General features: G+C 41.8%; 1 protein-coding gene and 1 long non-coding RNA gene across 8 annotated transcripts in view; one reads left to right on the forward strand and one right to left on the reverse strand.

Moving 5' to 3' along the window:
- The window catches only part of NFIA (nuclear factor I A), a 308,101-nt gene that overhangs the window by 267,023 nt on the left and 25,411 nt on the right, over positions 1–15,667 (forward strand). For 5 of the 6 annotated variants that reach the window (XM_019531535.1, XM_019531538.1, XM_019531534.1 and 2 more), the window contains 2 exons: positions 585–750; positions 8,697–8,788. In XM_019531535.1, coding sequence (XP_019387080.1) covers positions 585–750; positions 8,697–8,788 — 258 coding nt within the window. The remainder of the gene's footprint in view (positions 1–584; positions 751–8,696; positions 8,789–15,667) is intronic. The other variant, XM_019531539.1, reaches the window with a different exon arrangement.
- LOC109307542 lies at positions 4,320–15,464 on the reverse strand. 2 transcript variants are annotated; one of them, XR_002100293.1, is made up of 4 exons: positions 14,747–15,461; positions 9,153–9,363; positions 7,182–7,469; positions 4,320–5,846 (listed from the first exon to the last, which is right to left on the reverse strand). It is a non-coding gene; the product is annotated as an uncharacterized LOC109307542 (long non-coding RNA). The 2 variants fall into 2 exon arrangements; XR_002100292.1 differs by having other exon boundaries at positions 4,320–7,469; positions 14,747–15,464.

Raw genomic sequence — 15,667 nt, forward strand, 5'->3', positions numbered from 1 at the left:
CAGGCCTCAGTCCCACAAACTCCGGTAATTACATTCTTCAAGTCAGTGGGGCTGGTCCTTATTTCTACCTACAGACATCTTCCAGTCCTGGCAGAGTAATTAACAGTTACTCTCCCCAAGGCTTCCTTACAGCAGAAAGAAATTTGTACTCAAGTCCCAGGCACAGATATCCTAAGAGAACAGGAGAGGCATGAATCTGGACAATTTCTGCCTAAGTATGCACCCTACCTAGCTCAGTGGTGCATGTTACAGTGCATGTGAATGAGAGTAGACCTTGGTCCAGAATGACTCTACCTGTTATTATCTTGGGCAACACAGTTTTACCAGGACCACTAAATTGAGTCAAGATCTTAAAGAAAAGGGTTTAAAAGATCTAAAATAGTTACTGGAAGCCAGATGTGAGGTATGATGTCAAATTCATTGAAGTCAATGAAGTATAGGGCACAGCAGGCTTTCATTCCAGTATCTTTGCTTCCTTAGCATGGAGTAATTAAAAATTTAATGCACAAAATTGTAAACATGACTCTCCCGTTACCAGAGGCTCCTGATAGCTGATGTCTGTCTGTTTGTTTGTTTTTTGGCAGCCCAATGGTAGCAGCCAAGGCAAGGTGCACAATCCATTCCTTCCTACCCCAATGTTGCCACCACCACCTCCGCCACCAATGGCTAGGCCTGTGCCTCTGCCAGTGCCAGACACAAAACCTCCAACTACATCGACAGAAGGAGGGGCCACCTCCCCCACTTCACCAAGTAAGTACGGACGCAACAAGGAACCAAGGGTTTCATTCTCCGCAAACTGCCGTAGCTGTGTTCTGGTCACAGATGAGGAGGAGTGGACTATGCTTTGAGCAGATTGCGTGAGGTTGGCAAAAAATTATGAGCTTGTTATTTTCCCTCATACAGAACCAACTTGATTTTTTGCTGGCAGTGCACATAATTACATCTGAGACAGCTAGCAGCCAGCAGCTAAAATAGGGGGGGAGGGGGCTAGGACACTCGGGACCTTTGGCAGTGTCCTCCTGAAGAGTCCACAGGGCTGGCTTTTCACATGTGTTGCAAGACAGGACTTCCGGGAGCAGACAGAGACCCGCACAGACTTGCTTCTTGGACATGCTAGACTAAACTGACAAGTCCTCAGAGCTCACTCCTTTTACAGCTCTCCCTGGAACACGCCTTTCTAGAGAAACTCAGACTCATTTCCCTTACGACAACTCATTTCCCTTATGACTGAGCTCCTTGGCAGGTTCTACATTTTGTGCAGACTGCTAGGGTATTTCTTCTGCCCAGGGTGAAACCTCCAGTCCTTTCCGTACCACCCGCACAGCCCCCTCGTGCATTTTGTGTAGCTACAAGTCAAATACACAAATTCTTGCATGTACACATGGGGATACTGTTTTGGACTGGCTCTGCTGGGAAACAAAATCTGCTGCAGCTGGGCTTAAAGCTGTAAAAAATCTGGATACGCCGGGAGTTAATTACAAAATGATTTAATGAAGCTACAAACAAATTGGCATTTAAAACCAAAGGGGAAACTTTCAGTGCTTTAATGGCAACAGTAGGTGACTTATTCCACAATGAGGTGAGTCCAAGATGTCCACACACCCACCAATCAATCTAATCAAAAAAAGCAATTCCCTGTGCATGCTTTGAAGCTTTATTATTTAAATGTTACATATCATGCTGCTTGCTACCCAAGGAGTTATGTGTTATTCAAAACATATGGAGCCTAAAATTTTAAAGCTTCGGGCACAGCTCAGGTAATTCACCCCTTCAAGACCAGACTGCGATGCGGTTGGTTTCTCGAGGCGTGTGCCAAGTCCGGAAGATCGCAGCATTTTCGTGTGGCATCCTTCAAGTGGACAGCATAGGTTGTGTCTCAAGCAGTGAGTATTTCAGCCTAGTGAAAAAGGTTCGTGTTTACTCAGAGCCCCAACTGAGCACAGCTTGAGATACCTCAGTATGTTCAGGTTTTTAGAATTGGGAAAAATTAAATCTGTTCATTGAATATGTCAGCATTTCAATTATAGCTCATAATTGACTGGCAGCTTGTAGCGCTTAAAGGAAAAAAAATGTCTAAACACCATTTTTAACAGTTATCTTCACGTTCCTTTCCGCGATTCTCCGATTCTGTAAACAAGCTAAATGTGTACTTGGCTGGATCCTCAGCAGGGGGAAGAATTGGCATATGTCCACTGAAGTCAGGGGAGCCACATTGATTTACACCAGCTGAAGGGCTGGTCCATTGTGGCTGGGATTGTTCAACTGACAGCTGTCAAGATGATTAGGAATCCAGGTTTTTTCAAGAGCAGCTAGTTAATGGTATTTAAACAAAAGATTAGGAAAAAATAATTACCGCTTGGTAATTAGTCTGATAGCTAAACATACAGTTCTATACATAGTCGAGCACGCACCTTCCATTTGATAAGACTCGTGCAGGCTAAATGGTTTGACTGTACCAGTGGACTAATGTTTAAGGAGTGTGTAATCTACTCTGGAAATGTAGATTTTATAGGACCTTTTTTTCAAAGAAAAACTAGATTCATACCTGAGCCAGGGGAAGGCAAGATAAGCCAACAGGATTTTTTTCAGGAGGTAGCACCGATTTTAAGAATGGCGAGAGATCTGCAGGGCAGCATTCACATCAGAACCAGCCCATCATATTCAGTGCTTACAGTAGACTATGAGCATAGAGGATGTCGCCCACAGACATTAGGTATATCCCTCCAGTCCCCTGCCTTCCCCTCACCTCTCTGCAGGTGTTTCACTCACTGGACAAATCTTCCAAAAAATATTCTGACAATTTAGAATGGTCCTATAGACTGAAGCATCCCTCTTGAGTTGATAACTTGGAGGGTTTGCTTGCTCAGACCAAAATATACCCATCATCCCAGTGCAGGGTCAGCTTCTCACTTCTTGCTGCTTCTGTTCTTTGCAATCGTTATACTGAGGATTTCGCTGCTAAACGGGTCTCTAGTAAGTGCAAAAACTATCCAGGTATATCTGTATCATAGTGTCCTTAAGCAATGTCTTGAGATTAGAATAAATACGGTACAATAGAACATGGACCCTGCTGAGATAACTATTTGCTGCTGTTTGGGTTTTTTATTTTATTTTTTACTAAATATTGGAGTGGAAATAGGAAGTTGGGAGTCACCAGAGGCTGACAAAAGCAAATGAGTAAGCGTTTTCCCTGGTTACGCATTTTCACTGCACCAGTGCATCAGCACAGGTATCCCTTTTCAGTGCTGCCTGCCCTCCATAGCATGTACAATTATGGAAGGAAACTTACTGAACAGAACCAACCGCGTCACAGGGGAGTGCTGTTAGCTTTTAGCCAGCCTCCCTCCTTTGCTGTATGGAAGCGAAAAAAATCCCCAAGGAAATGGAATGAAGAGGGATTAACATTTGTTTTGTGCTCTTCCTCTTCCTTGATCCGGTATAAAGCCCTCCACAGAAACAAAATGCATTTGAAGCACTTCCAGGAATTGGAATATGGCACTCCAGAAGGGTGCAGAAACCAGGAGCAGCTGCTCAATACATCGTGCCCTCCTGAAAAGGAGGATCATCATAGCATGGTAGTTAATGCTTTTGAGCCCAAGAGTAAAACCCTCCAACTATGACATTAAAATTCTGTGGGTAAAGCAGGATCTCCCGAGAACAGAAGCCCCTAGGGAGGTGCACGCAGGTGCTACTGCACAATGATCCAGGGTACAGGGTTGGCCTCAGAATTTCCAGGGGAAGGTCTGACCTCTTCTGCAAATCCAGCACCTCCATCAGTGAGGAAACAACACTGTGGGGATGGTACCTATGATTTTTGATGCTATACTTTTCCTCCAAAAGAGGAGTCAGAGTAGAAAAAAACCCACCTTCGTGTTGCACACTGACCCTGAGTTCGTGTCCCATCTCTCCCTGGCCAAGAGGTTTGGTTTTAGTGGTAACTCAAAGCCAGCACAGCATAAACGTGGCCCTACGTTGCTTTTCCAAGCTTGACGGTTCCTGGAGTTGACCCCCTGTGGCCCTGAGGAAACCCTGCTTCTGTTGTGTACTGATGGCACTCTGCCACCGTGGAGTACTTAGCACAAAAGACCCGGATCGTTAGCATCTGAACCTGTCATTGCAACACAAGATTTGCTTTCCTATTTGAAGGTGGGGTTTGGTTTTAGAGGCACAGCTCCCTTAGGTAAACTTTCTGATGCTTCACAACTGCGCATAGGTAGAGCCTTTCCTTTTCCCTTGCAGGGCAAAAGCATCCACTCAGCATGTCTTTATATACAGTTTAACATGAAAGTTTCTTTAATTGCATGGACAGAAGAAAAGAATGATCTTGTGGTTAAAGCACCAGCCTCACAATCAGGAGCTTTTTTTTCTCTGTCATACATTTGTTGAGTGTCCTTGGGGTAAGGTATTTCAGGTTTCTGGGCCCTATTTTCCAGTCGATGGTGACGGTGATAACTTTATTTGTCAGCGTGTGTGATGTGCTGGAAGAGACACAGCTGGAGGGAATCTCTGGTATGCAATGTATTCTTACTGTATTTGTGGTGTGTTTTAGTATAGCAGGCTGTACCTCTGACTGGAGGTGTGTATGGGGTTTAAACTTTTAGTATCAGTCACCTGTCAAGGCACTGTTGCTGTACACACCAGGTACCTATACTTCTCTGTCTGATGTGTACAGGAGGGTCCTCAGCACATTACATTAGAACAGCCTGGAAGGCGGATCAGCAGCAGATCGTTTTCCCTGTTACGGCACAACTGCTAGGTAGACTACCCATTAGTATGCAACAAGTCTTCTGGGAAAGTATCTGTTACAGTAGCATTTTCCTACTGCAGAAAACTTTAGAATACATCACATTCATAACATTGTTTGTAATGTCTTGTCTTTCATAGTATTTCTTGCCATTTTGGCTAAATACCAAAGCTATTTGTGTGAGCAAGTGTTCTTTCCCTGCCAGCTCTTTCTCTTTTGCTTGTTCCTGAAGTGAAGCATCATACTAAATTTGTGGCATCGAGTTCATTTCCACAGCTACAGGCTGGAAATACTCCACAGCAGATTCCAACAGAAGAAAGACTGCACTGATCAGGAAAATATTCTTATTAAAACACAAAGGGCCAGTGTCTCATCCGTAAACTGGCATAGTGTTAGCTGAGGATCTGGCCCAAGGAACCTACAGAGATGATCTTCTGGTTAAGGAATAGGATTGGATGGCAGGTGACTGCTCCCACTCTCTTCCTCTAGCTTGTGTATCCCCTTTTGTAAAATGGAGTTGGAAACACCACTGTGAAGGAGACTATGTAAAGGTGCCTTTTGCCCCAAAGCTTGCCTAAATCTCTCCTGAGCAGTGGGTCCAATAAAAGATAGCACCCCAAAACTTTTTTGCATCTAAAAAAAAATTAATTTGCTATAATTTTAGCCAACCAAAGGTGTTTCCAGTTCTTAAAACCAGTGAATAGAGTCCAAAAGTCAGAAATGGTAGGACGTCCAGGAAAACACGTCAACCCAACTCCCTACATCAAGCAGGAAGCGCTCTATACTGTATTTGGGTGTGAAATGTCCAAGGAGAAGATGGGATATTGCAAGAATTAGAGGTGGTATTGCACTAGCTGGAATCTCTATTTGTTACCCGCCCCATCCCAACACGGGGACTAGTGCAACTGAGCGTGCCACAGCAAAATGAATATTCTGACCATGCAATCTTTAGATATCCCCTGGTGCCTCACATCATTGTGGTGGCGTCACACTGCGGTATAGGATATGACATTCACAATATGTAGAAAATGTCCCTTGTTTCAGTATTCTTTACTTGTAAACACTTAGTGTTGCTGTTTCCTCTTAATATCGTAGCACCAATCTAAATTTAAGCATTTTCAGATACTGAGTTACAAATAGTTTCAGTTATTAACACCAAAGTGTATGTCTTTACATAGCTATTATATTTCTCCCCAGAATGAGCTTGCTGAAGTGACTCTGCATGGAGTATGTAGTTGAGAAAGAACTCTAGAATCCTTCTGCTTGAACAAATACATAGCAAGGGTAGCCTTAATGTGGTTTCCCCGTAATTCTCTGTAACACCTTGCCAGAAAATACCTTGGTCTGAAATCAGGCAAGCAAGAAACCATTTATTTGTGAGACTGCCAGTGTTTAAATAATAAATTGCATCTTGTAGATCAGTCTGGTAGGTCGAGCACCAAAAGAATATTGGATTCTTCGTACAGAAGGCCCAAATAAATTCCAGAAGTCCAGTTGGTCCAAAATGGTTGCATATGCACTTGAAATGGGACAGAAGTTAGCTTTACAGTTATCACAAGGTTTTGCAATAGCTATCATATCATTTTGCCTCAGTTAAGCAGAGTGAAACTAATGCTGGATGGAAACATCCTGTTGTATGAGCCCGAAGCCAAAATTCACTCCAAATTTGACAGTCGCCAGTAGTGAACTTTACTGCAGAAGAAATGTTCTTCCTTCATCTGCATGTCTTCTCCACTCAAAAACCATCTCCTCATATTCATCAGTGGCAAAAACATTATACATTGCACTGCAGGCACACATCTTCCTGCACCAGATATCTGCCAGTGCAAGGCATCGTAGTGATATGCAGTAGCTGAAAATTGGAAAGTTAATTTGAGTTTCTTCTATTCACCTCTGATCTTTGTTTCTGTGGAGGCAGCTGCTCTGAGGAGCTACTCCTTTTACCTCATAAAGAGAATCCAAAGAGCTGGATAGCAGGTTTCTGATTTTGAGGTCTAAGCCACCTTGTGTTGCTGTAGGAAGAATCTTTATTCTCGTTTTATGTTGGGTTCAGAGGTTAACTGATAGTTATCTCAAGCATTTCTGAACTAGAAAATAGTGCATAAAATAACTGACACCATTGATGAGCCGTATCTATTGCAAATTACTGCCTTTTTTGAGCGTGCACAGAAAAAGCAAATTAAATACGTCACAAATTTTACTCGTCCTCTTAGCATTATATTTGCAGTTTAGTTATTACTTACAAATACTAAGCAGTGTACCAGTAAATATGCTGTACTTTGTACACTTTGTACAATACTGTGAAAAAATAATCTTGGGATGTGACACCTAACTACTGTACACTGTGTTCATATTAAATCTTTGCTAAGAATTACAGAAAGACAGACTCGCTTTGTCTGAACAAGTTTTAGTGCCTTTCTGAAAGGGAAAAACTCACCTTAGTCTCCAAGACAGAATCCATCCTAAAAGGTGCAGAGGACTGTAAGCTCCCAGTGAAATTAGTAGGAGTTAAAAGGAGCCTAAATTATTCAATTTCTCATAGGATTGGTCTAATCCACACTTGACATATCCTTGTTTCCTCAAAGATCCTTCCATTGAGGGCATCCGTTCCTCAGAGTCCGATAAGAAACGAGAATCCAGTAGAATCCTCAAACCAACAGCTCATCTGACACAACAGTTTTTACCACATACTTTGCCTTGAAAAAGCAGTAGGATTTCAGCTATACTGAAAAAAAGATTAGTATCTTTACGGAATACTTAAGTACAATTGCTTTTCTCCTCAAATGAGACCTAAACTATATATTTGCCCTCACTTTAATGTGGCCAAAAGCACGGTCGAAGTACACTTTATAAACTAACTGAATCAGAGATGCATAAGCTTTCCTGAGCCACAGCTCACTTTTTATACAGTTTTTTTTACCTCTTTATCTGAGAGTTGGATAGCCAGCTTTTTTTTTTGCTTCACATTATGGACTTTTATTTAGTACAGTGCATTTCAAGTCCTTTAAATATATTTAACTAGAAAGAACGACTTTTGGATTGTTTTTGTTTAGACAGGCATTCGCAGAAAGCAGAAAGAGGGGGAGGGCGCGTGACTGCATGTGTGCGGTGTTCAGACCTATGGACTTCCTTTAAGATGTATTGAAAGCTTTTGAATTTGAAGTGCATCGAGTTCTAGACAACTGCAGTGGAGAACTGTAGAGCAACAATAAAATCATTAAAGTACTTCCAGTTTGGAAGTAAGCTGGGTTCTTCTTGGCTTGCATCACGTTTAATAGCTTTACATTTATGGGAGCTAGTCCAATTTTTAAAGGGAGTTTTCAGACTGAGTGCACTTCTTACCCCAACCAAACTGTAACCCATTAATTTTTCACCAAAAGAACATTCTTAGCTTGACAAACAGATCAAATGAATGTTTTGGACTCTGCAGACCCCAACAGTATGACAGTCAGGGCTTTAATAATTTATACTGCACTCCACTAGAATGAAATAAGGGCCCAATTCTGTTAATATGCACTTGAGTGAGTTCATTGACATGAATAGTGTGTTTGAAGCCTATGCAAGTGAAGACACTTGGGAACTTACGTATGTGAGTGAAGGCACTCAGGAACATGCACCCAGGTTCGGGGCGCACAGTGCTTGTTGTACAGCCTCACATCAAAAGGCCAGTAGTGTTACTCTTCTCAAATTAAAAACTCTTTGGATCAATTGAGTACATTGCCTTATTAGGTTTCAAGGAATTATCTTCTGCACCTCAGTTATGTATGTACTTATATATCCATCAATAAGAGGAAACCTTTCCAGTGTCTGAAATCCAACTCTTGCTCTCTAAAACGTTTGCACATTTCCATGTTAAACATCTGCTTAGGTGGCTCTGAGACGGTGTGTTTTGGTGTTGTTTGTGTGCAATCTAGTGCTGCTTCCTCAACGCATGTGTCCCTTCCCTTCACAGCCTACTCGACACCCAGCACCTCCCCCGCAAACCGATTCGTCAGTGTTGGACCACGGGATCCAAGCTTTGTAAATATCCCTCAACAGACACAGGTGGGCAGCTTTCGACTTCTCTGTATGCAGTGCCGCTTGTTATTCTTCTGTGTATTTTAATGTCTTCTTACAAAGTAAACCACGTTTCCACTGTCAGTTCACCCACATGGTCTCAGTAACAACAGTGAAACGTCACTTGCAGTTTTTGTCTGTTTGTTGTGTTTTTGAGCTTATCTGGTAATAATGCTTCTTTCATAACTGGAAAACTACCCTTGCTTTCCAAGGCATTGGCTTTTAGTGCACATTTTTCCCCCCACAGGACTAAATGTTTAAGTCTTTTATTGCATCTAGCTTATTTGCGAGTGCATATAGTTACATGTGCAAAAGAAACCCAGATGGACCCCTCGGATAATGATGCACTTACAGCACAATCCTGTGCTGCTCAAGTGAATGGGAGATTTTCCGTTGACTTCAGTAGGATCAGGATTAGGCTCCTGATTTGTTAATGTGGGGTTTTGAGTGTGCAGGTGAGTATTTCTTTTTGTATAAGAAAGGAGATGTACTCACACCTCACAAACACATAGCCCAAGTTAGGGCTTTCTGGAAACCTTCCAGCCTCTTCTCCCTAGATCCAACTTGGAGATAAAAACCAAAACAAAAAAAAAATCAAACATCAATTTACAGCTCTACTCTCTTGTTCACAACCAACACTGTATTTGACCCTAGTGATGTTGGGACAACTATTCATAGATTTGCTACAGTTGAATCAGAAGCTCAAGTAAACATTTTTGTTTCTTTAGGAGAAGGACAAGGTTTAAATGTGCTTTTTCCAAGGCATATCATATTCCCAAGTTCGATTAAGAAAATAGTTGTTGGCAGTTTTGTTAGTGGCTAATTTGAGCCAGATGTTGAAAAAAAATTAAGGGTATGCTTAATATCATCTCATCATAGAGGGATATAAAAAAATGAGAGGAGCTAGTGTTCTAGGACCACTGTAGCCCATAGTTTAAAATGGTTGCATGATTGCATTACAGTTTGTTTAAAGTCAAGAACAAAAAACATTTGTAATTTGTTTTGAGCTGACTTTGGTATATAAAGTAATAGTTTAGCATATAAACTTAGCCAAGATTCAGCTTTTACTTTTACCTCCTTCCATGCAGCTGAAATAGATCTTATACATGCCCGAATCATTGTGATACAGATTCAGAGTTGCAATGGGCTACATTTTCAAAACATGCATGAAAACAAAATCTACACGGTGATGTCATCAGCACCTACTTGATCAGTGTAATAAAATCATGTCACTTATTGTGGAAAAAATGTCAGGTTACGGGGCTATGACCGGATGCTTATGAGCACGCTATGTTTGCCTGGTATCTCTTCCTTCTGTATCATTTGTTAGGAGCTTTAGTTTATAGCTCTGTCGACAGCACAGGTTAAAACTACATGGGATCTCAAACCTTCTCTGCATTAAACAGGGTCATAGAAAGTACACCAGCAACAGAGAGGGGGGTTTAACTCTTCAAGTGCCTATTACTTTAGTTTATTAGCAGAATTCAACTGGTTCCCCTGTTTTCAGGCCTCCCTTTTAGTTCCTCCTGTTTAATCGATATACAAGGCAAGGTTTCATGCTTCTTTACTTTTGAATCATGACATTTCTCCTGTGGTTTTGTAAATGGTCGTAATACACAGAAATACACTGAAATGAGGAAACAGAAGAATTTTAAGGTACACTGTTAAAGTCTTCAAGCATTTGGCCTTTTCCTTCATGGTCTAAGAAACTTGAAACCCTTTGGAAAATGCTCCAATAGCTTTCCTAAAAGGCTTTAACAATTACTGATTGCCAAATTGGTTACATAGTGGAATGCAACAGAATCTAAATCTCTCAAATGTTTTAAACTTATTTACATCTGTTAAGCTAGGCTTTTCACATTTATTTGTTGACTCCGAACTTTGATCCCTGCAAGTTATGATTTAAGCCATTGGAAAGTGCTCTAGCTTTACTGTACGTGCTTCTATGCGACACTGGGTCGTGCATGACAATGCTGAGCAAAAACTTTCAATTTAAGTGAGACGTGCAGCTTTGGTTAAAGGGGCTGATACTGTTCTTATTGAGGCTGCCTCCTTTGTGCTGCTGAATTTCAAGGTACATCAGTATAACTCTCATAACCTACTAATGGTAGATTTATAATTTGTCATAAAAACTCACTTTAAATTAAAATTATTTATTCATATAGTAATTCTGAACTAAATCAAGCTGACCGTATTTTAAATCAGAGGAGTGAAAAATACTAGGAAGCTAATATCTGGAGATTTATTTAACCTTCCTCTAACCAAAAAAAAAATGTAATGAAATTTTTGCAGAACGCTGGCCTATGGTTCAGAGCAATCACTTAGGATATTTTTTAACTTAAAAGATAAAAACAAATGAGAGTGAATTAATAAAAGTGGTAGATATGGCTGTTTTCCATCAGGATTTTTACAGTGCATACCAGTTAAGACTTGGGTGGCCTGATGTCCAGCAGTCATCGACACCCCCCAGTTCACTTGTATTTCAGTAGGAGCATTAAGTACTTCTGAAGTCAAACTAGTAGCTTTAACATCAGCTTCAGTTCAGTGTAAGGCAACAGAGTTTTCTCTTAACGCCTCCATACTACAGATGGGCCTAAACCCAAATTCTGGATCTGAAGATTTCTGGCCTTTGTGGAAGTTCTGATCCAGATCCAAGCTTTGAGAAATTCGGTGGGGGACGCATTAGAGGCAACTTTCAAAAGCTACATATTTTCTTCTCCTATTTGTGGTTGCATGTCTGCAGTCCTTGATCTCAGATTGCTAAGGATTTAGTATGTCCACAACAATGCAAGTACTGTTTCAGTAGCAGACATGTCGCAAGACTAAGGTGACCATTAGTCCTGTTTTATACCAGACTGACCTGTTTTTAAATCCTTTGTCTCCTGTCCATTTCTGAATGGGGAATGTACAGCAAAGCCCTATTTTTCAGTTCATTGGTGGAAGTACATTTCAGCCATTTGTCCTAACAAGTCTGTTCGCTGTGCCTCAAGGTAGAGCCAGGAGGACAGGAGCTCCAAGCCAGCCAGGGAGGCAGAGACATGGTGGCCTTGCCCCTTGCTGCTGACTGGCCAAGAGGTCTGGTGGCCCTACCTCTTGCTGCTGATTGGCCAAGGATACAACCCCACTTCTCACCGCTGATTGGCCAAAGGGGCCTACCCCTCACCAATTGACCGTATCAGTGGCCACCCTATGCATGACGGGACACTCAAGGGATTCAAACAGCAGCGAAATAAAGGAGTTGACCAATTTACAGCAGTGTGGTTGGACTGGAGCAGGGATTGCTTTGTACTAGTTTTAAACAAAAGGAGGAACATGCCTTTCTTAGCAGCCTATATGAAAATCGGGAATAGATATTTCTGTTAACCAACCGCCTGTTCTAGTTTAGTTCCTAAAATGCAAGTCAGTATCTTGAGCGAGACATTTTAGATAGAGAAATTAGTTACTTTTTTGTCATCATAGGTTGATGCAGAAATATTTGCTATGCTAGGAGTACAAATCTGGGACAGAAAAAACCCATAGCACTAACAGGTGTAGCTCCGTGGCTCTGTTTCAGTGCTTCTGTTCAATAACTGTTGCAATGCTAGTTTTAAAAAATAGTCTCTATAGCAGTTTCAACAGTTTTGCAAACCCAGACACTGCCTCCATGTCCCCCATCGCTCACGGTGCTGCAACAGCTCACCACAGAATTGTCCTATCTATAGGGCTATTTAAAACTGAATTACTATTTGGGCTATTAGAGGAATCACTTGACTTGGCATAGGCTGTATTTGTTGACAAAAAGGCACAGGTGTTGTAACCTTCACTTGATAAATCATTTACTTTAGCTGCTTGACTTGCAAGCAGTACAAGGGCCTCAGCTTTTTAACTGCCTTTGCCATATGCAAATCAGAAATACAGTATGCCTGGGATACATAACCTATGGTTTCAAAAACAAGCTGGTCCAGATACCACATGACTAAGTAACAGATACATCTCTTAGGTTGCCAAGAAAAAGAAAGGTGGTAAAGTACCACCCATTAATGAGAGACTAATCTACAAGTAGCTTATACATGCTTGTGGACCAAGTCATTTCTTTTCTCTTGTGAAAAAGAATAATGAAACAAAGGACCTGCCATCAGCCTAGTCAGTCAGGCTAGTGACACCAAACCTACTTTGGCCACCTGCTTTTTTGTGTTAACTACTATTGGCTCAGGCAACCCACACCTTTTTATTATAATAACAGTCATCATCATTATTGTTAAACTGGTGCTTGTCTATATGTAATGCTGGCTGATTCATCCAAAGAAGGCACAAATCAGGGTTTTTTCTGGCTAGGAAGCATACAAATTCAGTGTCATACAACTCTTTTTTCACTGATCATCAATTACTATGCAATATCTCTTCAGCTTTCTGGAAAGTGCAGCATTTCACTCACTAGAAACTTCCTGAGCCACAAATCCATCTAATGCAGCACGCACACACCTTGGAAGCTGGTAAGCCTTGGGCTATAAACGCAGGCAAAATTCATGCTCCAGGCAACTAGGCAGATTCAGGACAAAAAGGTGGAAACTGCTACAAGTACACTGCTCCTCTGCTATATTAAAGGAGGGGAAAGGGACACCATAGAGCCTCAGCGACTTTAGAGAAGAACACCAGTTAACTTTAGCATGCCTGTCCAGTATAACTTTGCTCCGTTTGGCTTCCAGGTATTTGTTAAACACAGAAGCAGATGCTTATTCCAGAGGAAGCTGCCCACATTCACTTCTAGGACGCGATCAAGACAGAGCCATTCCTACTTCTCATACTGGTTCCTAAAGTGGAATTAGACTATAAGCATTAAGCCAGAATCAGTTCTCACTTTGACAGATGAGACGCTATGGTCATTCCATTACTTATAATGAAGTCGCTTCTAGATGCACATAAATGACCACAAAATCTAGCCTCTTGAACATGCATTTCTATTTATAGGACTAGCAAAGACCCGTATTTTTTCTGCCACCCCCAAAAGAAAAGAAAACATAGAAATAAAATCTTGCTGGAGAAGAGAAAAACTAAGTTATTAACTTACTAAAGTTATACCTTTTCCTCAGCAATAAAAAGCAAATTTACTGGGAGAGAGAAAACTAGCAGTAGCAGTTACAAAATAGTAGCTTTGAAACTGCAGGTGCTTTGTCTTGCCGGTTAAAGGAGGAGTAGGCCCAGAGCTGCATGCTGGGAGAAATCCTGTGCTCCGACAAGTTAGAAAGAGGGAGAATGAATCAGGGGTAGGAGTTATTGCTGTTTGGTGTATGGGTATAGTGTTGCTTTAGGTCTGTTATCTTCAGTCTTTTTCATAGTAAATAGCAAGGGCCTTATGGCTTTTCTTTTATATAGATTTTCTCTTTTTCTAAACATTATGTATTTTATATCTCTATGAATCCAGCATACTGTATGATTCTCTTCTCCTCAAGAACCTACTTCCCTTTCTCAGTCTCAGCTGATACCCTAAAAAACACCTGCAGTTTTCTATTAGCAGTATTTTCAAGCAAAGGCTTGAGAAAGAGGGGGGTGGGAAAAGAAGACCCTTGCCCTCTGTACAGTATCCTGTATACCAGTGGATGGGAGCTTTATCAAGCAGGCAAGGGAGGCAAATTCCTGAGTAGATGACCCTCCCATGATATCAGTCAATTATCACTTCCTAGGCACTTAATTGTAAAAAATGGAGCACAGGTGACCCAGCTGACTTCAACTGTATGGCAGCTCCTGTTGGGGGTGGGAAGGCAGAAGAAAAGCTGCAAGTTGTTAAAACCTAACCTGTGTGGGATTGCATAGATCAAAGCCAGTACCTTGAATAGAAAGCCAGTGCAGCTCTAGAGAGCTGTCATTCCTCCAGCTCATATTGTTTTATGCCTAGTTTCCATTGACAGCTTATAGAGAAAAGAAACCTCTGCAAACCATTTCTCTTAATAAGTAAAATATGTGTCTTACTTATTAGGGATTTTCTGTTTTTGCTTCTTCCATAACTCTTCCTTCAGCCTGTCCTGCTCCATTCCAAGCAGGGACAGTAAAGAGACCATTTTTACCTGAAGTTCATGTGGATGCAGCTCTTTAGCAACTGTTTGGGGCCCTAGGGAGAACTACGAACTGCCCTTTCCCCTGGCGCACCCTTCTCTCCTTTTCCCGTTCCCCCGGGGCTGTGCATTACTGCAGTAATGCATGTAGCCTCTGCTGGTCCTCGCAGCAGGAAGCCAGAGCTCGCTCCCAGGCGCAGGATCCCATCATATTACTGCAGAGTGCTACCAGCCGAGCCAGGGCTTTGCGTAACGGCAGCTTGTGCTCATAAAAAAGTGTAGCAGGAGCATGCGGATTTCACATTACTTGGAGAGTAGGAAAGGCCCTAGGAAAAATGTTGGTTATTTTGGTTTTCTAGGTCCCAAGCTGAACCACTAGTAAGTCAAGCCTGCCCTGTTTGTAGGTTTCAAAGATTTATTTTCCCACCACTCACATATATTAGGTGTTTCTGCCCCTATTCTGGCCATTTGGGTCCTGAAGTCTGAATGTAGCCTTGTGGTTGAGCACAAAGGGAGATGAGAGCACTAATTTATGAAAATGCATTTCTGCCAAGTCAGCCCCCTGAGAGCTCCATACATCACAAAGCAATTTCCATAGCAGCAGGCCCACAAAAGCAATGGCTCTGAAACACCTTGCTGTAGAGCATGCTTCCTGGTTTCACGGCTAGCACGCCTGTCCTCTCGGTGGGAGATGCAGCGGAAGAGAGCAGGAGGAACGTAGGAGAGGCACTGAGTGTACATTTGAATTCAGGAGCAGATCCTCCCCTGATTAAACAGTAGAGTTGTAGAGGGACTCTGTCTCCCAAGCACATTAGCTTATTTGAATGCTTCTCTCCAG

Source organism: Crocodylus porosus, unplaced genomic scaffold (genome assembly GCF_001723895.1).
Source record: "Crocodylus porosus isolate Cpor-Errol unplaced genomic scaffold, CroPor_comp1, whole genome shotgun sequence".
Lineage (NCBI taxonomy): Eukaryota > Metazoa > Chordata > Crocodylia > Crocodylidae > Crocodylus > Crocodylus porosus.